Below are 25003 nucleotides of genomic sequence, written 5' to 3'. Positions count from 1 at the left end.
GAAAATTTTCATTTCATCGTACATGCAACAAGTACCGGTGTTCAAAGATAACATGCTATCTATATGGTCAGAAAATATCAAAACAAATCTTGTGTATGAAAACGAGCATTAAAATCCTAGTGTCTCTTTCTGTGGTTCTAGCTTTACATAACACATGAAGTTGCTGCTTTCAGTAAAGACTGCTATCAAACAAATGATAGTGATCAGTGTCACAAACCTAATGAAAGCGTCTGAGGACGCAGAATTTCCCACCATCCTCAAGTTTCTCTTAGAGAAGTGCAAAAGAAAGCAGCTGTTTTTCCCTGTCTTCATGAATCTTGAAACTGTCATCCCTGCACACTTGCTTGGGACTCACTGTCAACATTTATTATGGATTGGATCTGATCCTCTTTTCACTCTTCTTTTGTTTGATTGATTTGGATCAAAGGTCATCGAAGGTGAAGGTGCTATATTGAGCTGTGTTTGCAGGTCTTGCACGACAGCAGCCTTTAGAATGCGAGAACTTCTCAGATGAAATAAGTTGTCTTCTCCCCATCTGAGAGCAAGATCTATACTTCTCAGAGCAGAAACTCTCTCTGGCTGAGGTGATAAGAACCCGATACAAAGAATTAAGACCATCACCCTACAGTAAGGACACAACATTTTTCTGAACTTGGTGTCCAACAGAAGGAGCAAAAGTGTTTTCTTGGCCAAGACTATGATGAGAAAATGAAAGATTTGTCTGTGGCTACACTCTGCATATCCAACACCAAGTGCCTGTACATATAAACTTATGTTTCATCTTTTATGGGATTTGCAAGAATAAAGTTAACAGTAAAGCAGGGGAGGGTCCCAAGACAAACCATCTATAGAAGTTTAAGATTCACTTCAATCATAAGCCTGCCAAATACTGCAAGCAATATAAGGCTGTTGTACAAGACACTGACAGGTTTGAATAAAAGTGAAGTTGGAACACCAATCTTTGGGCCAAGAATCTATACATTTGTTCCCTACATCCCTTTCATTCTTTGCCCTTTTGGACCAAATAATGACCAGACTTCGAACTTTATTCCAACTCAGCTGCCAAGTCATCTAATTATATAATCATCTATTCTTTAACCTCTAACCCTTTTAACATCAGATAGTTAATACTGGCTTTGTTTTATATCACATCTGTTTCGAGAATAAACGACTAATTTCGTGTATGATCAATAAACTTTTTTCACTTCAATACAACTTCCCTCATTAAGTTAGAAGTTTAATTAAATGAGGAGGGCCAAAGCTGAGATTGCGACAGTTGCAAGAAAGCCAGATAAAGTATGGTGTATTGGAGAATGTGAAGAATAGAAGCCTCTTGGAAAAATATAAATCCAAGGAGTTGCTTTATGCCAAATTCTACTTTAGATTCTACCATTCCAATCTAAAAAAACAAAAATAAAAATGGCAGTCTTGGTTCCTTGTGCTTAATGAGTTTCCCTTTATGCTTTTCTTTGCTCTCATCTTTAATTTAGATTGTGCAAATTTCCCTCCATTCAAAATCCTTGGACCTTGTCAAGCATATTACTCTTTCCTTCTTTATTTTTGTTGCTTACCCATGTGGACCATCTTCTTCTCTTCTTTTTTTCACTTTTTCTTTTTCCTTTTTCTTATTCTCAGATTCAGAATTTGTTCCTCTTCATCTTGCCCGTTGGTATGTGTTGTCTTAATCCATGAAAGAATTTGTTCCTGGCATATTAACGAGGTTCTCTCTCCAACTTCAGAAAACAAGAAAATTATTTCATAACATAAATGTGATCAAAAGAACAATCTTAAGCTGGTTCCATCAGCGTAGAAACAAGTAGCTGTAAAAACTAAGATATACAAAAATAAAACTGCTGTAACCCCGACAATTGGGGTCCGGAGAGGGTGATGTGTAAAAAGCCTCACCCATGCCTTGCGAGGGTAGCTGAGTTATACAACACCAAAATTTATAGACATTATCCAGCAGGTATATAAACAAACAGAGATCCATCTCAAACTAGAGATACCAGCAAAGTGCCAAACATTTTAGAATATAGCAAGCAATGTAAATAATAAGAAGTGGGATGTAACAGTTAACTGTATCGATAAGAATAAACAATGTACATGATGTGAAGATATGGTATCTCCAATTTCAAAGCAGATAAATTAGCTGCTATGGTTTTTTACATGTTTTACAAGTTCAAGCATTAATGTAAATATTGAACAAAAGGGAACAATTTCAGCCTCTGTATCACTCCCAATTTGGCAGGGCTAAGATACGACTAATACATCGACAGTAAAAAAAGAACCTCTATTCTCTTAGCTTGTGCAACTTACAAAGTACAATGTCATTATCAGCAACAGCGTTTAACATGCCAGCTGAGCAAAGCCATTTATACTAGCTCCGGAGGAGGAGCTGTGACCTGGCCAGTTGGTATTGCAACATGGGTAGTTGGGTTTGCTGGTGCTGCTGAAGGTTCTGCTGCCTGTGCAGGTCCTGGTGCTATTGTTACATGCAAGCCCCTATGTTGCCCTGCTTGCAGCATGAAAGCAACTTCTGCTGCCGCTAGTGCTGCTGCCTCCTGTGTTCAAGAGAAGACGAACAATAAACATCCAAAAAATAATAATCAACATAAATTATATACTTAAGAAAACGAATGAGTAAACTCCATGTGTAGAACGAAGTTATCTAGTCTGTTTTGATGCATGAAAAAACAACTTTCGGTGCATGCCAAACTGAATGATGGAGTTCAAAGTAGTAGGATTGAAGTACAGTGCAAAGTAGTAGAATTGAAGTACATAGTTTTCGGCTTGGTTTCAGACAAGGATTAATTTTTTATGTATACCTAGAGACTACATAAAAAGTAATAGACCACAATATATTGAAAATCACAATTTTTTAAAAATGTTTGAAAGAACAGTCAAAGAAATAGCTGTTTGATTTCCCAAATAGTCCGAATTTGGTATAAAACGGGAATGAAAAAGTTATAGTAGTTGGTTCTTTTTTTCTTTCTTCACTTGTTTATAAAAGTTAAATTAATATGGGCAAGCAAAATTATCATGCCATTAATTCCCACAGCTAGAGCAAGTAGTGATAATTTTAAGAGTTCAACATGCCCTGAAATATCCTACTTGGTTATCAAGATAAAATCACATTCCAACATGTTACATAATTCAAATCTACTTAATGTGTGTACAAAGTGCTGACATCTGTCAGCAGAACGTAAAATCTCACAACTGGAAGTGACAGTGGGCACAATCACACTGGACATATAAACCAATTATATATTGTGACTAGCATCATAATCAACATGAAAGCAAAAGGTGGGATGTAAAGGATAGACCAGGAAAATAGAGATAAGACAATCAAATAAACTTGGAATTGTTTGGAAGTTGGTTAGCGTAGCAGCGAGAACAAATTTATTGGAAAAAGCACAAAGAACAAATGAGGTATTTCATGATTTCATCCCATACAAGAGGAATTCTTTAGTGACCAGATGTTTTAGCCAGGAGTCTTAAAACAAGTATCTTTGCATGAGGTATTTCATTCATGCAGGGTGAACATGACATGACTCCTCCATGTTAAGCGAGAACACCCTATATTGATGTATTAACTATGACTAAGATTGAAGGTCTTGAATGTTTCCGAAAGAGAGTACACTAAGTTCCCATAAACTAGAGCAATGATCTTATTCACTCAATTTATTATATACATGTGCAGTGATGCAGCATCAATCAACCATTATGAGTAAGCAAAAAATTATCTGACCTGCACCACAAGGATTTTAATTTTTGCATTTTTGTTAAAATGCAAAATTATCATCAAAGTCACATTATTATGAAAAACAATTGAAATCTATACAAGGCTCTAACCTGTCTTTGCCTTCGACGCTGCATGATACTTATAGCCCAAGCCATGATGTAGCAAGGTAGAAGAAAACCAGCAGCACGGAGTAAGAAAAGCTGTGTCAAGGAATCAACCAGATCAGTTATCCCACACGATCTCATGTATCATATTCTCATCATATCAAGCAACAAACTGAAAGATGATTTCACTGTATGACTCACTCACCGAGAAAAAAGCAGAAACGTCATCATCATCCCCATCACCATTTCCGATGGTCACAGCATGCCTCAATAATAAAAGGGCCATTAACTGCAGGAACACAGTGCATTATTCTTTGTTTATCTAGAAACAGAGATAAGGTCAAAATATAACATAAATAGATCGCATGGGCAAAAAAAGAAAAGGTAAATATTGAAAGGAATATTTCCCCCCAGTTTCTCTATTATTGCTACTGGGGAAACTTTTAACAAATTTAGACTATAAAGTGGAGGTCATTTATGATCCAATCAACCAGTCAGAAAGGACAAAAAGGCAATACAAACAAGGAAGGGAATATAAACAGATAAGAGGAGAATAAAAGCACGAACTGTAGTGTGAGACCCTACCTTCTCTTAAAAAAAAAAAACATGACCTTGAAAAGCCCTCTCTATTACTAGTGATACAGTTTCAAGAAATTGCAGGGAAAAATATTGTAGCATAAGCACGAAAATATACATAATATAAGGTAGGATAGGTTTGTTTGTGTGGTTGATATGATTTACATTTTGAGCACTCCTAAGAAAAGAAGACTCTCATTTTAAAAGAAGGGAGGGAGTGTCATAAATCAAAGATAGTTGTGCCCAAAAAAATTGTATCACAACTTCTCTCAATAAAATATGAACTCCCAAGTTTCTTCTCTAGTCACCACTGGGTCACTACTTAAAGATGAAATTCATGGACTGTACGGTAAGGCTAAACCCCACCTCCACCCAAGCAGAAAGAATGTTGAATCTGCTGGTGCTGTAATCAGTATCTTCCATAATAAAAATTACTAATGCATACCTCACATTACCACTAGCCTGCATTTAGCAAAATGATTTTAGCAACATTGAGGAATAGCAGTTGCTTACAATTAAAGCAGCAGAACGGCAAAATGCAGCTCCACTAGCACTTGAATCAGCATATTCATCATAGTCAGCCTCCAAGAGATAGCGTTCTGCAGCCGCCATTGCAAGAAGCCGAGGATCATGTAAGTCGAGCTGAGTACCAGCTACCGTCCAGCCCCCACTGCAAGGCAATCCATGTACACGAATACATCAGTGACAGAGAGGAGAAGATTAAGATTGTGAGATGACAGGTTGATCATGTTGGATTGTTTTCAATAAAGACGTTAACAGCTAAGCTGGCACCAAAGAATAGGTTACGTCAGATTATAAATCAAAATTTGGCAGCAGGGGCCTCTATGTATATTGTTAAAACTTAAAACTTGACTGCCTCATAATATAATAAGTTGAACATGTTTTAAGTACATCCAAAAGAGGGGGAAAAAGTCTTTATGGCCAGTTTAGTTTGTCATATACTGTTCTTGTTGGCCAAGAAAAATAATTTCATGTCAATGTTGCTGAATTTTCACCTTTTTTTATTGAGATGGTAACATATCCTGCTTATATATAGGCATCAACACAAAATTGTACTGGTAACCAAATTGAAGTGACTACATCAGATCACCAAAAAGAGAAGGCAAACAAAACCTTGCTCATCTTAAAAGAGCCTACCACATCTATGATTGCCTCAGGATCATCTATGTACTCAGATTTGCACAAAACCTAAAAAAATGACTACAATTTATTTTTTTGAGATTAAAAAAACATCGATAATCAAATAAAATACTTGATATCAAAGAACAACAAACTGAACTGGGAATTGGAATCATCACTAGATATTGAACATATTGGTAATGCAGAGGTCATGGTCATAGACCATGGATAAGGATTTGACTCTCCACTTTCAAGCATACGATTAAATTCCTTCTTCTTTTTTTTTTGCTGAAAGCATGAAGTACAGTTGAGCTTCTTCATGATTTCTTGAGTTGCACAGCACATTTACCTATTCTTGCATTCATGAAGAAAACACAGGTTCACTTGCAAACTAGTTCAGAAAGAAATAGATTATTTGGAGGCCTCTAAATAAGCGGAGCCATTCATAAAGAAGAGAAACATAATCAAGTCAAAGAGAAAGGTGTGAAGATGGTAAGATCATCCATTCCGTCGTCTATTTCCTCTCTTTTCATTTCTTTTTCTTTTCCTTTTTTGGGATATCGGGAGCAGTGGAATATAGAAAAGATACAGATAAAAATATACTTGGAAAAGTAACACCAAAATCAGAATATTAATATATCTGTTCCATAGATTGTGGAAATGCTTAAATAAATATATCAAATTTTGGTATGCACAAGACAATATTCATGATTTCAACCAACCTCATGTCAATGGCAATATCTTCGGAGAGAGAAGGCGGTGGAGGGGCAGTATATCCAGGTTGATAAGGCTGCAAGTTATAGAGTTCTCAAAGTCAACATGTAACTTCTTTTACGAAATAAGTGAGCCTTAACTAGAAATTATTTTAGCATGTATTCATTAACATTTTAAAGTCCCAATCACTTCTGTTTCTGAACGGAAAAAATGCATTAATGAATTACTGCATAAGGTGAGTTATCACTCTCTCCAAATCAAATAAACTCTGTGCCTATGCAAAACCATGCTATTTCTTTATCCCTCCTTACGTTGCTCTTTTCAAGCTCATTTGGATGTAAGTGCCTTAGTCATGGGGCGAGGCAAATCATGAAGCATCATCACTCAAAATGCAAACAGGTATCAACAGATAGAGAAAGTACCTGATGGCAAATCTCGCATATTATATCACCCTTCTCGTTGCACCACCGCTGAACGCATTTCCTATGAGCATACTGGATTTTGTAACAAAGACGCAAGAAAAGAAAAAAAAGAGAGAATAATTAGAACAAAAGACAAGTCCAAAAAAGTTAAAAGACCTCTGTCATGCAGTTGCACCACAGACATAATAATTAGAATCATTCTTCAGCTTTCTAGCAGCTAAAATCAGTAAACTAGACCACCTTCAACACAAACAAATCAAAATAGTGGATGTAAATTGTAACACTTCACTAAGATGAAAGCCATGAATGATAAATCATGTAACTGTCAACTTCTTGAGAAGAGAAACTTCAATAGTCGCACCATTCAGACTAGGGGGAAAAAAGATGGCATTACGGATACATATTTATTAAATGCACAAGCAATATTTAGCAGCTAATTGAATAAGAGAGAGAAAAGTAAACTTCACAAATCTACCTTTAAGCTGCCATTGCAGCTACATGGAATCTCCAAATTCTTCGGGCTATCTTCTTCCTGGCAAATTCGGCATTCCACAGTTTGAAGTAATGGCTCATCTTCACCTCCAGCTTCTGGTTCTTCATCCTCCTTATTAGCAGTGCCATAGGCAGATTGACCTACTATGTGAGAGCAAGAATCCCCCCCGGAGGATCCTTCATCCTCTGACCCTTGCATAGAGTGCAAAGATTCAGGTGTGATAAGACGATCAACACACAGAGCCAAGTGTTCTCCCATTAGCAATTCACCCACGTATCCTAAAATAAACAAACATGGTCAGCCATCTTAAGTAACAAGAATAAGAAAGGAATTTGTTAAAACTTCATATATCCTAGTGCTAGGTTGTGACCTTTTCTATCACACAAGACAACCAATTCATAAAATGCCTACGATTGACTTCCCTCCAATCTTCTCCTCACAAGGTTTTAGCCTTTTGTCCACTAGGATGAAGACCCACATGCCATATTTACTTAACAAAAAGAACTAGGAGAAACCCAACCATTCAACAAAAACATAAGTACAATCAACTCTAAATTAGCAACTAATCTTTTCTTTGATTTTCTCTTTTCTTTTTCTCTGCATTTGGTAACGAGCTATGAATACAGGAAAGTCAAAATTGACATTTTAAGCTATTCCATTTTTGTAAAGTTGAACTCTTCAACACAAAGTGTATGCTTGTTGCTATAAACTGATACCGTAAACCCTTGTTGACTTTTTACAAGACAAGAAATACCCAATTTGGAAACTAAAGCAAAATGCATTTGAAACACTTCCAACTCCTGAATCTCCATTTTCCTCTTACCAACACGAAATATACTAGGTAACAAAATTTTAAAACAGGACCAAGCTTGAAAATCACCAGCTTTGAAGATCAAAGCATAATCAATTTGATCATAAGAGAAACAAGAACCCAAAAACTCAAACCGCAACGAAAAATCTTGAACCCGTAACAAGAAAAACAACAATCTGGTAAAAAAAATAAGAGGAATGATGAAAAATTGGCGTACCTGAAAATGCAAATTGTTGATAGATTTTGGTTTTCTCAGAATTTGTATGAATAGTTTCCTTTTTTTCTTGAGAGAAGAAATAGTTGTAAGAAGTCTTCCGGTTTGGGCCCTTTCGATTATCAACTAATGTTTTACAAGTATTCGCTTTAGATTATATCGACTTGAATTGCGGGACCGCTAAAGCGTATAACGACGTCGTTTATGGAAGTCCCAATATAAGCCGGCATACGAGAAATTACTCAACTTTACTATAAAGTAGAATTAGAAAAAAAAAAACAAATTAAGTAATCAAAATAATGAAATTGAAAAATAATAAAAATTTATTCGTATGAATCGAGACAAGAGTATGATTTATGTGTTTAAATCTTTAGGAAAGTCTTAACAATATTCGACTAAGAAGTCAAATATCTTTTTATATTTTTTTTTAAAAAAAATTGTCCTAATTAAAATTTTAATTTTTTTTTTTTCGTATTTACACTATATTTTATAATAACTAAGCTAATATTTCCAGTTTACCCCCTTAAACTCTCAAAGTTTTGTGAATTCAAATATTTTGAAATTTTAATTCTGAAATTTTATGCTCTTATATCAAATATGATTTTGAAACAATTCTATACCCCAAATATCCAGAAAAGAACATGTATATCTTTTTTGTGGTATTTTGAGATTTTTAATTATCTAAATTTTTTAAACGTATTCGATTAAAAATGAAACAGTACAAAGTATTTTTAATAGTGTTTATGCAATGTAATTTTATTTTATTTTGTTTTATTTATATATTTATTAATCAATAACAGGTATGTCTTTGATTTTTGATGACAAGTCATAAAAGAGAACAAGATGACTTAATGTTGACTCAAAACTTAAACTAACATCTGAGAAGAAATCATTAGTGGGAGAGAAAATCTATATAATATGTCTATTTTTTGGTAGTATATAACTTTTTTAACCAATTAATTATAATTAAATTATATGTGATATTTACTAAACAAGGACTTATTCCTTCCAAGAAGCAGCGTAAGCAGCACTCACAGAAAACTTGGACAGTGTCAATTATATGACTTTTGAACAAATTTAAGACTTTGTAAATTTCTTGGACCAAATTAAACACGACGACTATACAAATAACAAAATTCCCTATACTATTTTCACGCGCAAAGCCACACTATTTGTCCACGTTTGTACGAAAAGGTCATTTTACAAAAATATTCATCATTATGAAAAGAAAAAGATACAGAAAGTGTGAGTACTTTAGAATTTTAACTTATGATGTGATATAATGACTTTGATGTATAAAAAAGATAAGTCATTATTCAAATGAGTTTTAATTAGAAGAGCTAAAGGTAATGGTCTTCCTTTCTAGAAGACAGGTGTTATAGGTAATAGGTAGGTTAAAAATAAGAAATTATCTTAGTATAAGAAATTTTCTTTTTAATTTCTCCCATATATCCTAATCCACCTTGAAAGGATTATGGGGTTGGGGGTGGTGAAAAAAGGGAAATATGACAAGAAACAATACCTAATGCTTAAAGAGCATGTGAACATGTTTATGGAGTAGTAGAGTTTGTCATTTAACACTAATTAATTCTTACATTAATAAATATTTATAAAATTAAAAAAAAAGAAAAGTAGGAATAATTATTCAACGTGAACGTTATAAAATAAAGAAAAAAAAATGATATATAATGTCAAACTATTAATTTAAATTAAACGTTATAACCACAATTTGATTTTATTGTTCCCCATAGCAAACTGTTGACAATCGTCTCTCTCCCTGAAATTCTCGCTTGATACTCTCCCTCTCTCACTTAGCACTCTCTCTCTCGCCTCTCTCGCTTTATATAAATAGAAATGTATAAAATGTGTTTCTATTTGTATAGAGGAAATTGTATATACATATCAAATACATATATCTTCGTCCTATACACTTATAATTATATATAATACAAATATTCTCCTGCAAAATTCTCTTCTCTTTTTCTCACTTCATACAAAAATAGATGATACAAAATACAATATTTAATTTCTATTTGAATAAAGCGAGAGAGAAAGAGAGGGAGAGAGAGATATTTAATATACAAACGTTTTATTTCGATTCAGTTGTATACAAATTTAAAATTTATACAAATATACAAACACATAAAATTGAATTGAGAGGCTGCCAATGATTTATACAAACGAAAGGCTGACAACAATCTGTACAAATGACCTGCCAGAGAAATTATACAAATATGAAGGGAAGCCAGCGAATCATACAATTGTTTCTTTTCTATACATGTATAGCGAAATAGCCTAGCTTCTTTTGTATAAATCTCTAGCGAAATAGCATAGCATGTTTGCTATGGAACGCAATTATATGAACTATAATTATAACATACCAACATAATTATTGTGTTTGTCATATGTGAAAGTTGTTCTAAAATAAAATATGATAATTTTATGCCAATGAAATATCCTTTTTTTTTTTGAAGGCCCAGGGGAAGAGGACATGAGACGACAAGATAAAAGTTTAAATGGTCAATCAATTGAGCAACTAAGATTTTGCGCTAATTAAATCTCAGAGACGATACTTGGTGCCATTTATCTATAGATTCTTTTGCAAATGGGTCCCTTTTTTAATATGAATGTTTACAATAAGTTATAAATTGATATATCTCACCCTTTTAAGTTTTAGGGAAACTTTCACATATAGTCATTTAAAAATAATTAATTACTCTACATAGTTATAGTTTGATAATTACAATTTTTAACTACATGTTGTATGGAGGAGAGAAGCGAGCGAGACTGGGAGAGAGGCGAGAGAGAGGGGTAAAAGAGTGGGAGAAAGGTCAATGGTATATGTATATTGGTTAGATAATTGTATATTATACATATGTATTTGTATATATGGGAAGAGAGATTGGGAGAGGGAGGAGAGAGATGAGCGAGACTGGGAGAGGGAGGGGAGAGCCGAGCGAGATCGAGAGAGGGAGGAGAGAGGCGAGCAAGAGAGGACAAACGGTGGAAGCGAGGTAAATTATATATGTATATAATTATATATTATACACATACATTTGTACATAGAGCGAGCGAGATTGGGAGAAAGAGGAGACAGGCGAGTGAGAGAAGGCATAGAGTGGGAGAGAAGTGAATTATATATGTATATATGTCAAATAATTGTATATTATACATATGTATTTTTATATTCTGGCGAATTATTCATATACAAACATAGCTAATTATACAAATTCAAAGTTAGTCCACGTAATTAATGTATAATGTTAGTCGCGAGTGGTAATTATAGCAAACTATAACTATGATGAGTAATTAAATAGTATAAATTTGCTTTGTTGGGTAATTTTCCCTAAGTTTTAACCCAATTAGAAATATAATGGGCCAAAGGCCCACTTATTCATTGATTAATGCAGAATAGTTTTGAAATGTAGACTACACTTAATTAGTGGCTATTTGTCAAATTCTTCCGCAGCTTGCGAAGTATCCTAATCCTGCTGATTACACTTTTTAAACTCTCAAGCTACAATTAGGGTTCTTTTTCTGAAAATTGAAGTTGGCAGTTCTCAGTAATGGCGGAAACTGAACCTGTAACCAACGAAGCCCTAGGAATGGCCGAGAAGGAAGAAACTTCTGCTCAGAAAATGGACGTTGAAGTTCCAGCCGCCAGTGATGCTAACGGCGGCTCGAAGCGTCCAAGGGAGGAGGGAGACGTACCGGAGGATGAAGAGAATGGAGAGGATACGAAGAAACCGAGAGTTGACCAGTCTGTGGAAGAGGAAAAGAAAGATGTGTCTGTCCCGGTTAGCGTTGGGTCTAAGAGTTTCGTTTCCTCCGTGGAGATGTTTAACTACTTTTGCGAACTCCTTCATTCCTGGTCTGTCAATCTCAATCTCAACAAGGTAAAACATCACTCAATATCTCCATTACTGTGCGAAGCAAGAGTTAGTTATTACCCTGCTGGCTTAATTGTTATACTCTGGCATAGCTGAATGGACTATAGAAATTTGGGGCATTTTTAGTTGGCAATTTAAAAACTTTTCACATTTAATATTCTGAATGTCCATTTCGTTGGAGCATCAACTTGCATTATATATTGCTGTCTGTAATAATTTTCAAGTGGCTATTGACTCATGACTTAGATACTTATGATTGCCTTCCAAAAGTTTAAAACTTAACACCTTAATGTATTTGATTGTATATCCTTTCTTGGATATGTGTATTTTGACAACAAACATCTACGAATAAGTACAAGTGTTAATCGGATAATCTTTTGGTATACGTTGTTCAATTTGTACTTATTTGGTTACAATAGAGATGGTACTCTGCTTGATTTTGATTGGAATCAATACATGTTTTTCCTTTATATTTATCATCAGTATCTCTCTTTCTTCTTATCCTACATTCATGTTCCTCAAAGCTTTTATCTTTTTGGCTCCAATATTTGAATTCATTGTGCTTTATTGGCGATTGGACTATCTGAACTTTTGTCGGGTTCAACTAGTAGCATCTTTTCTCAGCAAAAGTATATGATTTGTATTTGTCATAACCTTACTGTAGAGGAGTTATTACTGCATAGGAATGTTGATACTCTGATCCATTTTCTGACTATCTGAATGTTTGATATGATGATCTTGATCACTTACATTTTGTTAGTTTGATATTGCAGTATGAGCATATGATATTGCTTGACTTACTTACGAAGGGTCATTCAGAACCAGAAAGGAAGATTGGTTCAGGAGTTCGTGCTTTCCAAATCCGATTTCATCCACAATACAAGAGTCGATGCTTCTTTGTTGTTAGGGAGGACGATACTGTGGATGATTTTAGCTTTAGGAAGTGTGTTGATCAAATTCAACCCCTTCCGGCAAACATGCAAACAAAACATCATGCTAATGGTGGAGGAAGAGGAGGTGGATATGGACGTGGCCGTGGAAGAGGAGGGAGGTCAAGATACTGAAACAGCCGACAGTAGATCTCCAATTTCTTATAATCAGTGTTTTTAAGTGCTGTTTAATCCAAATCTTGGTCATTTTAAATCTATTATCCGTAATGCTGACATAATGTTTTTGCTGGTTAGAGTTTTCTATGCATCATTCATTATCTCACCAAAATCTGGTTAATTTGTTGAAAATCCCTGGGATGTTTGGTTAATCTGATGAACCTATATCATCCCTCTGCGACCATTGATGGTCGTTTTGTTCAGAATATAAAGTAGAACTTAATTAAAAAAATATAAGTATCTAATGAGAAGGGCAAAAGAAAAAAGAACTCTCAACACTTTTTGGCTGGGCGTGGCCTGAAATGAAGCAAATAGCTAGGGGAATATTTACTTTCATATATCAGTAACCTCCACTCTTAAATACTGTTTTGATATAGTTAGTATAACTAATTAATGCTACAATAAGTAGCAGTAGCCCACCACTACTGATTAGAAGTATCATTTGGAATAAATTTGACATTAAATTTAATCGTAACTTCCCTAAGCGTTATAATATGATCCTAAATGAAATGAATGATGAAACATTAAATCTCTTCTTTTATGAATATGAATGATTGCTACGTTATATCATAAGTCAAATACTCCCAGGGAACACATGACCGTAGCTCTATTATATAATTTATATTGCTATAAATTAAAATTTCTCTAATTTATAAAATGGAAAGAGAAAAAGATAAGGAAAACAATGACCTGGTTGGGGATTTTGTTTTAAAGCAAATTCTAAACCTTTTTTTAATACTTCTTTTTAGGCAGATTCGACCTGAGCTTAATGCGGCTGGAGCAAAATATAACTGCACGCTAATGCTAGAGTAATTACAAATCAAAAGCAACTCTTAATAATTATATTGGGGAAATGTGCTTCAAATTTCAATCATCTCGGTCATCTAAACCTGATAGTAACACTATGAGATAATAAAATATATCAAACATTTATTAATATGATATAAAATTCAATATCATATTTTGCCATCAATCCAACCCAAAAAAGTGCATGGTAACAACTACTAAATAAAATCTGGCATGCACTCCCTTATCAGTTGTCCATATTAATATCTCAGATCATTCGTAAATTTACAAAAATATTTAAATTTCCCCCATTCTTTTTATTATGATTAATTCTTTTTGAAAAGTGAATGACCAAGTTTATAAAGTTTCGAAAAAAGGTTTTTAGGTATAAGTTAGTAAAATTATTATTTCTATTTTAGATTTCCGATTTCTTAACAATATATAGAAAAAAATAGATAACTAATATGAAACTGATCGAAGAGCAGCAACCAGCGATCCTACTCTCCCTTCAAAGTTCGGAGTAAAGAAATTAACAGATAATTAGACTTCCTAGTCCCTATGGAATGGGAAGTTCCAATGAATCTAATACTTATGTTATTTTTCTAATATCGAACGAACTATTAAACTTTCTGTTACATCGATCACTACTCTTTGTATAATGTTTAATTTTCAAGGTGCTTTTATTTGATTTTCGACATAAAGATGTAAAACAACAATTTTATCCTTTATTAAAAATTGAGGATCAAATTCCAAAAAGAAATCATAATTACAAGTTTTTATCACAGGTGTACGTGGGCACAAAACGTATCAATCAATACCAATGTTGATGAATGTAATTAATTAATGCTAAACATGCATGCATAATGACGGCGCACGGTTATCAATGCACTCATTAATCCTAATAATTACTTTCACATTAGTTTCACTTATAATCCATGCCTTATCTTCTTCTCCCTCTCCTTAAACTAAAATAAACCTAAAGAAGTCATTTTTAATTAATCTTCTTATACTAATATATATTATAATTTCATCTCTACGCCAAATATGGGAAGTGATCAGTCAAACTTTGAATTCATCATGACAAAGCAAGATAATCATCAAGACTTATTATCTCTTCCACCACAACTCCCCTCTCTTGATGATTTCAGGTGATAATTCATTATAATTTTAACTACTTCTAAGAAATTATTTTTTCTTCTTTTATTTGATGTGTCGAAAACAATTTTTCTAGTTTAAATTATTTGATATATCGAAAATAGTCTCTGTAATTCAAGTTAAAAAGTTAATGATAAAATCTACGTATATTCTATTCATTTAAATGAATATGTTGTTGTTATTTAATGTATGGTCATATATATTAACATATTACGTTTAAAAACAGTGAATTTTCAGGACACTATGCTATCGACTATCAGTATGATTTGTCTATTCAAGAAAATACTGCTAATACTAATCCTTTGATGGAAATGGAATGCACTCTCGAAGATCCATTTTATTCATCTTTTTATAGCCTTACCCCAGGTGATGATCATGTTTTGTACTATAGTATTATTATATTTTATTTTAAAAAAATATTGACTAGTATTTTTTTTTAATGGGTGCAGGAGAGTTATGCTATGATGAAATTGGAAATGAAGTAAGAATGTTGAATGAAATGAGTGGTGAATTAGTGGGAAATAGGAACCAACAAGTGTTGTTTTGTGATAACATTAATCAACAAGAAATAGTGGCTAATGAGGAAATTATTGCAACGGAAAAAGAGAAGGATAATATTAGAGAGGAGATTAATAGTTCAAGAATGTTATCACGAGATGCAATTTCAAAGTATTTTTATATGCCAATTACTCGAGCTGCAAAGGAGCTTAATATCGGGTTGACACTTTTGAAGAAAAGATGTAGGGATTTGGGAATTAGAAGATGGCCTCATAGGAAGTTGATGAGTCTTCAAACACTAATCAAGAATGTTAAGGTGAATTCACTCTCTTTTATATACACATATCGCACGTAGTACTCTTCACTTTCAATGTTGTAATCTTTATCAAATATTTTAAAAATGCGCTACTTTTGATGTATTCATATGCATTCGTTGACATTTTGAAAGAGTCCAAACAATATAGTAAATGGCCAAAAAGTGCATCTTTTTCTATTATATATATATATATATATATGATGAAACAATATATACAGGAATTGGAGAAGGTGGGAGGAAATGGTATGGAACAAAAGTTGAAGGATGTGATAAAGCTATTAGAGAAAGAGAAGAATAAGATGGAAGAAATACCAGACATGGAACTTGAGGAGAAGACGAAGAGATTAAGGCAAGCTTGCTTTAAGGCTAACTACAAGAGGAGAAGACTCTTGTGTATGCCAGAATTACATGCTTCTTTTGGTAGTTATTGCTCTACTACTCCTTCTGTTGATGATAATGTTGCTATTGGTGATCAACATGAAGAAGATGATGAAGAGATTAAGTCTCTTCTTGCTGACTGTTTCTCTTACAATAGTCCAACGTTGCATGACTAGACTTTTCTTTTCTGTTTTTTTTTTGTTAGCATCTATGTTATTATTAGCGCGGTTAGAAGGATGTTAGGCGCAACAGTAAAGTTATTTCAGTGCAGTGTAATTGATCAGATCTTGAGATCAATTACTAATGTTTTGTGCCGATGTAAATTGCCTATATCACATCCATTTGAGATGTGATACTTCTTTATATAAATCATGTGTGAAATGCTTCTTTGCTGGAAATTAGTTTAGAGTTTTTTCAGGAATGATAGATTAGTTAATAGGAAAATGGATAAAAAGATGTTCTTTTGACATAACATATCATAAATGGTAGTTAGGTGTGTGAGCGCGCGATTCTTTCGTGTTCTCATAATCAGCTTTGGTATATTAATAAATTTACGATAAATAACTTAAAATATAATAACTTAATGTATATATGGAGTCACTTGCATCAATAATATTTCACATTATATGACATACCTTACAACTAATAATTACAAAATACAGTAACCTTATTTATATATAGTTCATATTTCACATCATATGTCACACCTTACGACTAATAATTACAGAATATAGTAACCTTTATGTATGTATGGTTCATATTTCACATCATATGTCACACATTACGACTAATAATTACAAAATACAGTAACCTTATTGATGTATAAAATGACTCGCATTAATCATATATCACACGTTACGATTAATAATTACAAAATACAGTAACCTTATTGATATATAAAATGACTCGCATCAATCATATATCACACCTTACGACTAATAATTACAAAATACAGTAACCTTATTGATGTATAAAATGACTCGCATCAATCATATATCACACCTTACGACTAATAATACAAAATACAGTAACCTTATTGATATATGAAATGACTAGTATCAATCATATATCACACCTTTCGACTAATAATTACAAACCTTTTTTCTATCTGATATGTGGAATGTTTCATAACTATCACATTTCATACTATTTGACTAATGATTAATTGGATATGACACTGCTTAAAAGAACGCACAAAGGACTGCCTTTTTATAACTAAAATGAACAATAAATCAGCCGCAAGGTTTACAAATTCTTATTTCTCGTTTGTATTTGTTTTGTTATGGTCAATTGATATTCAATTGCAAGAGTTTTATTAATTATATGTTACATTAGCAATAACGGTTGCTCCATTGATAAAATAATGTCACCTATACGAGCTGAAATTCGATCCGTATATTTTACTAAAATAATATCAAGTCATTCAACATATTTTATATTTGAAAAAGGACGAAATAAACAGTTTAAACACTGTATTGGAGTGATGCTTTTAATAATATTTTCTTTCGTATTCAGACTCGAACCGTGACTAGTGAAGTAGTTGGACTTGTTTAATTCCGCCACACTTGCTACAACACATTGTTTACCAGTTTGAGGCATAACAAATTAGAGAATGAGAGCAATCTCTCCTCAATGTTCTTCTGTGTCTGCCTTCCGTTGGCTGTCTTCTCAAGCGGCGGTGCGTGTAGACAACCACCGCCAATGCCTTACCGGATTCACAAATCATACCAGTCACTTGCATACCGAGAAAACCGAACCTTTGATTTCGCTTATCAAGTCAACTTCTAGTAAGCCCCATTTGCTACAAATCCACGCCCATCTCATCCGCAACTCTCTCTTTCAAGATCCAATTTATTTCTCACCTTTCTTATTTGGTATTGCTCTTCCTCCATTCCATGATTTGGGTTATGCTTCTCAGGTATTTTCAAAATTTAGAAAACCCGATGTTTTCCAGTACAACATCATGATTAGAGCTTACGGAATGAGTGATTCACCGGGAAATGGTTTTATGTTGTATCAAGAAATGCTAAGGTCGGGTGTGTCACCGAATTCTCTAACATCTTCATTCGTTACAAATTGTTGTATAAAGATTGGGTCTTTATTTGGTGGGCTACAGATTCATGCTCGAATTTTGAGAGATGGGCATCAATCTGATGGACGGCTGCTGACCACATTGATGGATTTTTATTCATCTAATGAGAAGTATACCGAAGCTTGCAAAGTGTTCGATGAAATGTCTCATAGAGATACAATAGCTTGGAATGTGTTGATTTCTGTATATATGCGTAACCGACGAACTCGGGATGCTTTGGGTTTATTTGATATGATGCAGAGCTCGTATGATTGCCAGTCTGACGATGTTACTTGTTTGATGTTACTTCAGGCTTGTGCGAATTTGAATGCGTTGGCATTTGGTGAGAGAGTTCATAGATATTGTGAAGAACATGGTTTTGACAAAGCAATGAATATCTGTAATGCACTTATAACTATGTACTCTCGGTGTGGTTGCCTCGAAAAGGCTTTTGAGGTGTTTAAGGGAATGACCGAAAAAGATGTGGTGTCTTGGACTGCCATGATATCGGGGTTGGCTAGCAACGGTTATGGCAGAGATGCAATTGAGGCATTTCGGGAGATGCAAAGAGTAGGTGTTTCCCCTGATGATCAGACTTTCACTGGGGTTCTTTCTGCTTGTAGTCACTCCGGACTACTTGATGAGGGTAGGATGTTTTTCAATAGTATGAGCAAAGAGTTCGGGATTTCACCAAACATTCATCATTATGGGTGTGTGGTTGATCTAATGGGTCGTGCTGGTATGGTTGATGAAGCTTACAACCTTATAAATTCGATGAAGGTCAAACCAGATGCAACAATATGGAGGACTCTACTAGGAGCTTGTAGGATTCATCACCAAGCTGAGCTAGGAGAACAAGTCATTGAGCGTTTGATTGAACTTAAAGCACAAGAAGCCGGAGATTATGTACTACTGTTGAATATTTATTCATCGCTTGGTGATTGGGGTAAGGTAGTAAACGTGAGAAAAATGATGAAAGACAGGGGAATCCAAACCAACCCTGCTTGTAGTACTATTGAGTTCAGAGGAAAAATACATGAATTTGTTGCAAATGACTTTTCGCACCCAAGAAAGACAGAAATTTACGAGACGTTGGACGAGATCAATCAGCAACTTAGGATAGCAGGATACGTTGCTGAGACAGTGGCAGAGTTGCACAATGTAGGTACAGAAGAGAAGCAGATTGCATTATCTTATCACAGTGAGAAATTGGCTATAGCTTTTGCGGTTCTATCAACTCCACCTGGCACGTCAATTAGAGTTGCAAAAGACCTCCGGATTTGTGTTGACTGCCATAACTTTGCCAAGATACTGTCAGCAGTCTATAGTCGAGAAGTTGTTATTAGAGATCGGAACCGCTTCCATCATTTCAGAGAAGGTCGATGCTCGTGCAATGACTATTGGTAACTGTAAGATGTTTAGCCAGTAAATTCTGGAGCAGAACGGAAGTTGGACTTAAATAGATTGTTCTTTTGAGAGGATGATGACATTGATATCGAATGTGGAGTCGAACTAATCATTCATCAGTGGAATCTACACATACAGGATAGAGAAAATTCCATTATCGCTGAATACAGCTTTGAGTCTACATTTAACTAGACTAATAGCCAGAGTGAGAGAATCTATAATATATGTCAAATTACAGATGCAGTTGATTTTGTTATTACTACGTTGTGATCAGTATAAAGGCGAAACTTCCCGTGCTTATGGACTGAACTGAAGGAGTTTTAAGCTGAGAAAATTGTTGCATTTTCCAGATGGAAGATAGTGACTGCAGAAGACTGATCAGAGGGAGGTATACATAGAACAGACGCAAACTGGCAAACTGATCTATAATAAAGTTCTTATCGAAGGACTGTTCAATTCCTTCCCCATCATCTTTCTTTTGTTAAATTTCTTCCATTAGTATCAGACCCAAGTAAAGAATTGGTTAATATCACATACTAGTCAACTAGATAGATTTCTATAGAATTTGTCATTCTAATTGGACATTGTGATCTCGTGGCGGCAATATGATCTTGTTCAGGTTGGGAGACACATTTTTGGAGTTCTGGGAGAATCATCTTGTGCAATATTTGAGAACAAAATTGGGTAAGCAAAGTGAATAACGGGTTTAGAATACTCACTTTTAGCATAGCTAAGTTTCAGAATAAATCGAAGTACTTCATGATTTTTCATCACACAATCCCCACAATGACACTCAGATTCAAGAGAGATAGAAAGAGTTGATTTCACCCAAAAAAAAAAAAAAAGGAACATGACAAGAGTGCCTCAACATCGTCACTTGAGAGTTACATACCGATACCAGAAAGGAGATACAATTCTACATCCTATTGTTTGTTACTCCGTAACAGAAGCACCTTTCAACTCAACTGCAAAACTGGAATATGTTGATCAACGTGAATTTTGCTAAATTGCTTTATTCCTGTCATCGTTTCTTCAGCTTGTATTATCCTAAGCAGCTACAGGTTCTTTCTGAACAAAACCTGTACCCTTCTCAATGCTAGACTTCAATTCTGGCTTTAAAGCATCCAGAGCTTTCTGTTCATACTCAGACAATCCTTGAAGCTCAGATGAAATCAAAGCCTCAACCCCATTCTTTCCTATTTTAATCCTTGAAGCAAAGAATGGAAGCTCTGATACGTCAGACTGCACAAAAGCACACTCATAGACATCACTATCTCCATCAAGTGCACGGAGAGAGGACTCAACAAATCTTGCAGCAGCATAAGCCATGGAAAGTGTAGCAGACCCTGCACCAGCCTTTGCCTCCACAACTTCAGTGCCAGCATTTTGAATCCTCACAGTTAGCTCCTGTACTTCTTCGTCAGTGAAAGTAGTTGATGGTTTTGTCTTTGATAACAAAGGCAAAATGGTAATACCAGCATGGCCACCTACAACTGGCACATCTACGTCTATAAGCCTCAAGTTTTTCTTCTGAGCAACAAATGTGTTTGCCCTAACTACATCTAGGGTGGTAACTCCAAAAAGTTTTTTCGGATCATAAACACCCTTTCGCTTCAATACCTCTGCTGCAATTGGCACTGTGGAGTTGACTGGATTGCTAATGATGTGGATAAATGCATCAGGGCAGTTATCAGCAACAGCCTCGACCAATGTCTTCACAATGTTTGCGTTAATGTTGAACAGGTCATCACGTGTCATACCTGGCTTTCTTGGAACACCAGCAGGTATGACCACCACATTTACACCTTTCAAGCAGTTGGCCAATTCAGATGCTCCAGTGAAATCTGAAACTTGGGAGGGAGTGTTGCAGTGACTGAGATCAGCTGCAACTCCTTTGACATTAGCTATATCATAAAGGTTCAGCTCTGAAACTAGTGGTGACATCTTGACCAAAAGAGCCAAAGGTTGGCCAATACCACCACTTGCTCCAAGAATAGCCACTTTGTAAGATGCTTGAGGCTGAACACAACTAACATATCCCCTGTTTCCTTTTTGGGCCTTTGGAGTAATAGATTGTTTAAGGGCAGCAAGACTTTCTTCACCAAGAAAGGACGATTCTGATTCACAGCTTACAGTTGTCGCAGCCTTCAAACCACTGAAACTCCTAATGTTGTTTTTGGAGTTGAATTTCACACCAAAGGCTTTTGATTGTGATATTGAGCTCCCTTTGCAACCAAGAGATGTGGTTGAGCCAACTGATAGCGTAGTTGCTGATGTAGCTGCCATTTCACACCCTGCAAAGCAGAAACATGATGTTAATTTTCTATCAATAATTTTTTAGTACACAACATACCACATCTGATGTATAATTAAGAATCTTCCCTATTTGTTACATAAAAACATGTGACATTGCATGAAGGAAGAATCAGTAATGTGCTTCATTCAGTTTCCGATAATAGACAAACTTAGTATCTAAATAATGCACATCAAGTTAAATGAAATAGGCATCTTTCCTCAAGGAGTATCCCTTGAGATTACCATTTAAGGGATCTTAGTTCTAGTTTCTAAAATAATACTCAAGTACTAATATTTTACTGTTTCGTAGCTGTATTATAACCTTAAGAGTATCACTTTCATTGTTCTACCCTTACTATTGACATCATTACCAAAATAATGCAAGATTTTGAAAGATGAGATTCACTTGCCTGTTTTAGATTTAGTAATGCAGGGAGATATAAGCACTTTTAAGAAAACAATATTGCATTAAAAAGGATAGCGCTGTAAAAAGTAAAGTAGGAAGGCGAAAATCCTTTTTTATTATTATTGAGAAATCACTGAGTGCCAGAAGCGCAGAGTTTGAAATTGTCTCCAATTAAATACCAGGCTTTTTTCCTTGACAAAGTTAAAAGCCAAGACTCCTGTCTAACTCAGGCATCACGTACTAAACTCATTTGGTAAGCTTGTAAGAATTGGAGAAGTTTTGATAGTTAAAAAATTGTGGGGCCTTTCATGTTTATGAGAAAAAAATACACCTTTTGAGATCTAAATTGCATTTCAACTTCAAGTCAACTTGATATCAAATCATGACCATATGGGCTCTTAGAATAATATGCAGAGATGAATGGGGGGAGTATCTGTTTTGCAAAGATTGCAACTGCATAGATTCAACCAATCTGAAAATCCTAAAAACCTAATCACAGAGGAATCAACAGAATAAACTAAGAAGTAGGCCAAAAAAAACCAATACCTATTCACAGAGGAATCAACTGAATAAACTAGAAAGTAAGCCAAACTGTTTTAGAACAAGAGTGCAGATATTAACGGGTTGATTCTTCGCTCTTAAAAGATATGACATTGTATAGACAGCCAAAAACTGAATCTATCTGGAACAGGGTTACTAACAGAAGAAACCAGAGAGTAAGCCGAGGTTTGTCAAAAACGAGAGGGCAGGTATTGCTATGGAGATTAGACAAACAAATCCTGATCCACACTGCTATGGTGCTCCCAACAGCTAAAGTTAGTTCTTAATACCAAAAAACAAAAGAAGGTATCAATAGTAAATGTATAACACAGTGCTTGTCATAGAAAATACTGCATCAGCAAAACACATCTGACCAGCTTTAAATGGAATAGAAAACACATTTGCTTGCCAGCTTAGTTAATCACGTGAATCAAACCAACTATTCTGCCACAACTGTTGCTGTAACAAACCTTCCAACAATAGAAAAAAAAACTAGCAACAGAGGACCAAATAACAATCATTTTATCCCAAAAGAAATAGAGTGCAGTATGTGGTCCACACCACTGATAAAATCTTCACCTAAGACACTCAAGAAAATTGTTTCAGTCTTCATAACTCGCATCCATAATTTGTTTAAAACACAGAAAAGAAAGACTGCACACATATCTTTGCTGCCACCTTGTTACCACTTAAATAGAGGACTCGGCAGCTCCAACAAGATGACAGACGCATCTACGTCATACACCTAGGCTCTGCTCTATTCTTCAGCGAACAATGAATACGAATAAGTGATAGAGAAATGGATATTAGAGAAAGATGGACCCAGATTGCAAATGACACAGAAGGCCGACGCAGTACAGTGATGCAGGGGCATTCCATCACAAAATGGCACAGGAATTAAAACCAAAATATTTTCCTTCCAAAACTATCAATATTACTTTCAACCAAGGAATTTCGGCGTGAGAAAATTGGTCAAGCTGACTGTTGAATATGCGAAAATAGACAATATTTCGAATAGAAGAAACTGAAAGGTTAAATTTGACTGCAAAAGTGTATCTCTAGAATATAACACATGCATCAGAGGCACCTCAAACTACTAGATCATATCCTTGTTTCACTCTCTATTTCAGTGGGAGATGGAAAATGGCTGGCAATAGTGGATGAGCTAATTAAAATGAATAACCGGACGCACAGGCTTATTATAAGTATGAAATTATATATGACAAGCACAACTAGAAAACGGAAATAGCACAATCACTCCCTTAGCTATCACTGCACAAGTTTACATCAAACATCGATTCCAAAGTATTATTATATTTTCATATAGAGAAGCAGGCCGGAGAGATCCGATTACTCCTAGTTTGATTTCAAACTCAGAATCATATCAAATGAATCAAAATAGCAGAATCATATCGAATAAATAAAAACAGCAGGGTTTAACAGATCTAGAGTTGCAACAGACGAAAACACACACATAAAAAAGTTGATTTACATGAGAGCTACAGCATTCTATCGAATTCAACAAACAGAACCAATAAAGCAGAATGCCAAAATCCAGTAACTGATCCGAACCTGAACTAGATGAAATCAAGGAAGCAGTTCAAAGATAAAACTATAGATCCAAAATGATGCAGAGAGAAAATACAAAACTACATACGTAAATCTAAAGAGCAGAGATGGAATTACCTCAGAAGAAAAATACGGCGGAGCTGGGAAAGTGAAATGGAGGGGTCGAGAGAAATTCGAGAGAGAGAAATTTGTACGTTTTGCCTGAAAGAGAATGCGAGTGAGTAGAGAGCAGAGAGGGTTAAAAAGGGGTAGGTTTTCATATAAAAACAAGGTGAGTTGGTGAAGTAGTGGCACAAAATATGGCTCTCCGTCAAAACGCACCCTTCGATCACATCGACTGATGACGCCTCCATCGAAAATTCAACGGTGA

At 34.9% G+C, this 25003-nt stretch overlaps 5 protein-coding genes across 5 annotated transcripts; 3 read left to right on the top strand and 2 right to left on the bottom strand.

Moving 5' to 3' along the window:
* Positions 1-2059: 2059 nt before the first annotated feature.
* Positions 2060-8363, bottom strand: LOC107012365. The gene is made up of 8 exons (XM_015212190.2): positions 8220-8363; positions 7174-7469; positions 6699-6770; positions 6285-6352; positions 4936-5092; positions 4052-4135; positions 3853-3942; positions 2060-2561 (listed from the first exon to the last, which is right to left on the bottom strand). The coding sequence occupies exons 2-8, from the start codon at positions 7447-7449 to the stop codon at positions 2373-2375; spliced, it is 936 nt and encodes a 311-aa protein (XP_015067676.1). The 5' UTR covers positions 7450-7469; positions 8220-8363; the 3' UTR covers positions 2060-2372.
* Positions 8364-11672: 3309 nt separating this feature from the next.
* On the top strand, positions 11673-13318 carry LOC107012532 (protein EMBRYO DEFECTIVE 514). The gene is made up of 2 exons (XM_015212398.2): positions 11673-12112; positions 12880-13318. Exons 1-2 carry the CDS (start codon positions 11783-11785, stop codon positions 13168-13170), a joined length of 621 nt encoding a protein of 206 aa, XP_015067884.1. The 5' UTR covers positions 11673-11782; the 3' UTR covers positions 13171-13318.
* Positions 13319-15592: 2274 nt separating this feature from the next.
* On the top strand, positions 15593-16521 carry LOC114076522 (protein RKD2-like). The gene is made up of 2 exons (XM_027915645.1): positions 15593-15967; positions 16186-16521. The coding sequence occupies exons 1-2, from the start codon at positions 15593-15595 to the stop codon at positions 16519-16521; spliced, it is 711 nt and encodes a 236-aa protein (XP_027771446.1).
* A 1286-nt stretch (positions 16522-17807) lies between these two features.
* LOC107014181 (pentatricopeptide repeat-containing protein At3g47530) lies at positions 17808-20668 on the top strand. Its single transcript, XM_015214034.2, has one exon. It carries the CDS (start codon positions 17958-17960, stop codon positions 19821-19823), a length of 1866 nt encoding a protein of 621 aa, XP_015069520.1. The 5' UTR covers positions 17808-17957; the 3' UTR covers positions 19824-20668.
* Positions 20559-24906, bottom strand: LOC107014182 (malate dehydrogenase, chloroplastic-like). The gene is made up of 2 exons (XM_015214035.2): positions 24751-24906; positions 20559-22117 (listed from the first exon to the last, which is right to left on the bottom strand). Exon 2 carries the CDS (start codon positions 22107-22109, stop codon positions 20871-20873), a length of 1239 nt encoding a protein of 412 aa, XP_015069521.1. The 5' UTR covers positions 22110-22117; positions 24751-24906; the 3' UTR covers positions 20559-20870.
* Between the last annotated feature and the right edge of the window lie 97 nt (positions 24907-25003).

The sequence above is a fragment of the Solanum pennellii genome, chromosome 3, assembly GCF_001406875.1.
Source record: "Solanum pennellii chromosome 3, SPENNV200".
NCBI classification, from domain to species: domain Eukaryota; kingdom Viridiplantae; phylum Streptophyta; class Magnoliopsida; order Solanales; family Solanaceae; genus Solanum; species Solanum pennellii.
This window is presented reverse-complemented; position numbering and strand designations above follow the sequence as displayed.

Coding starts and splice junctions, on each gene's coding strand:
- LOC107012365 (XM_015212190.2), bottom strand. CDS start 7,449: ATGGGAGAACACTTGGCTCTGTGTGTTGATCGTCTTATCACACCTGAA. Junction 6,771..7,173: donor GCTGCAATGGCAGCTTAAAG/GTAGATTTGTGA, acceptor TACAAAATCCAG/TATGCTCATAGGAAATGCGT. Junction 5,093..6,284: donor GATATTGCCATTGACATGAG/GTTGGTTGAAAT, acceptor ATTGCCTTGCAG/TGGGGGCTGGACGGTAGCTG.
- LOC107012532 (XM_015212398.2), top strand. CDS start 11,783: ATGGCGGAAACTGAACCTGTAACCAACGAAGCCCTAGGAATGGCCGAG. Junction 12,113..12,879: donor TCAATCTCAATCTCAACAAG/GTAAAACATCAC, acceptor TTGATATTGCAG/TATGAGCATATGATATTGCT.
- LOC114076522 (XM_027915645.1), top strand. CDS start 15,593: ATGGGTGCAGGAGAGTTATGCTATGATGAAATTGGAAATGAAGTAAGA. Junction 15,968..16,185: donor CACTAATCAAGAATGTTAAG/GTGAATTCACTC, acceptor CAATATATACAG/GAATTGGAGAAGGTGGGAGG.
- LOC107014181 (XM_015214034.2), top strand. CDS start 17,958: ATGAGAGCAATCTCTCCTCAATGTTCTTCTGTGTCTGCCTTCCGTTGG.
- LOC107014182 (XM_015214035.2), bottom strand. CDS start 22,109: ATGGCAGCTACATCAGCAACTACGCTATCAGTTGGCTCAACCACATCT.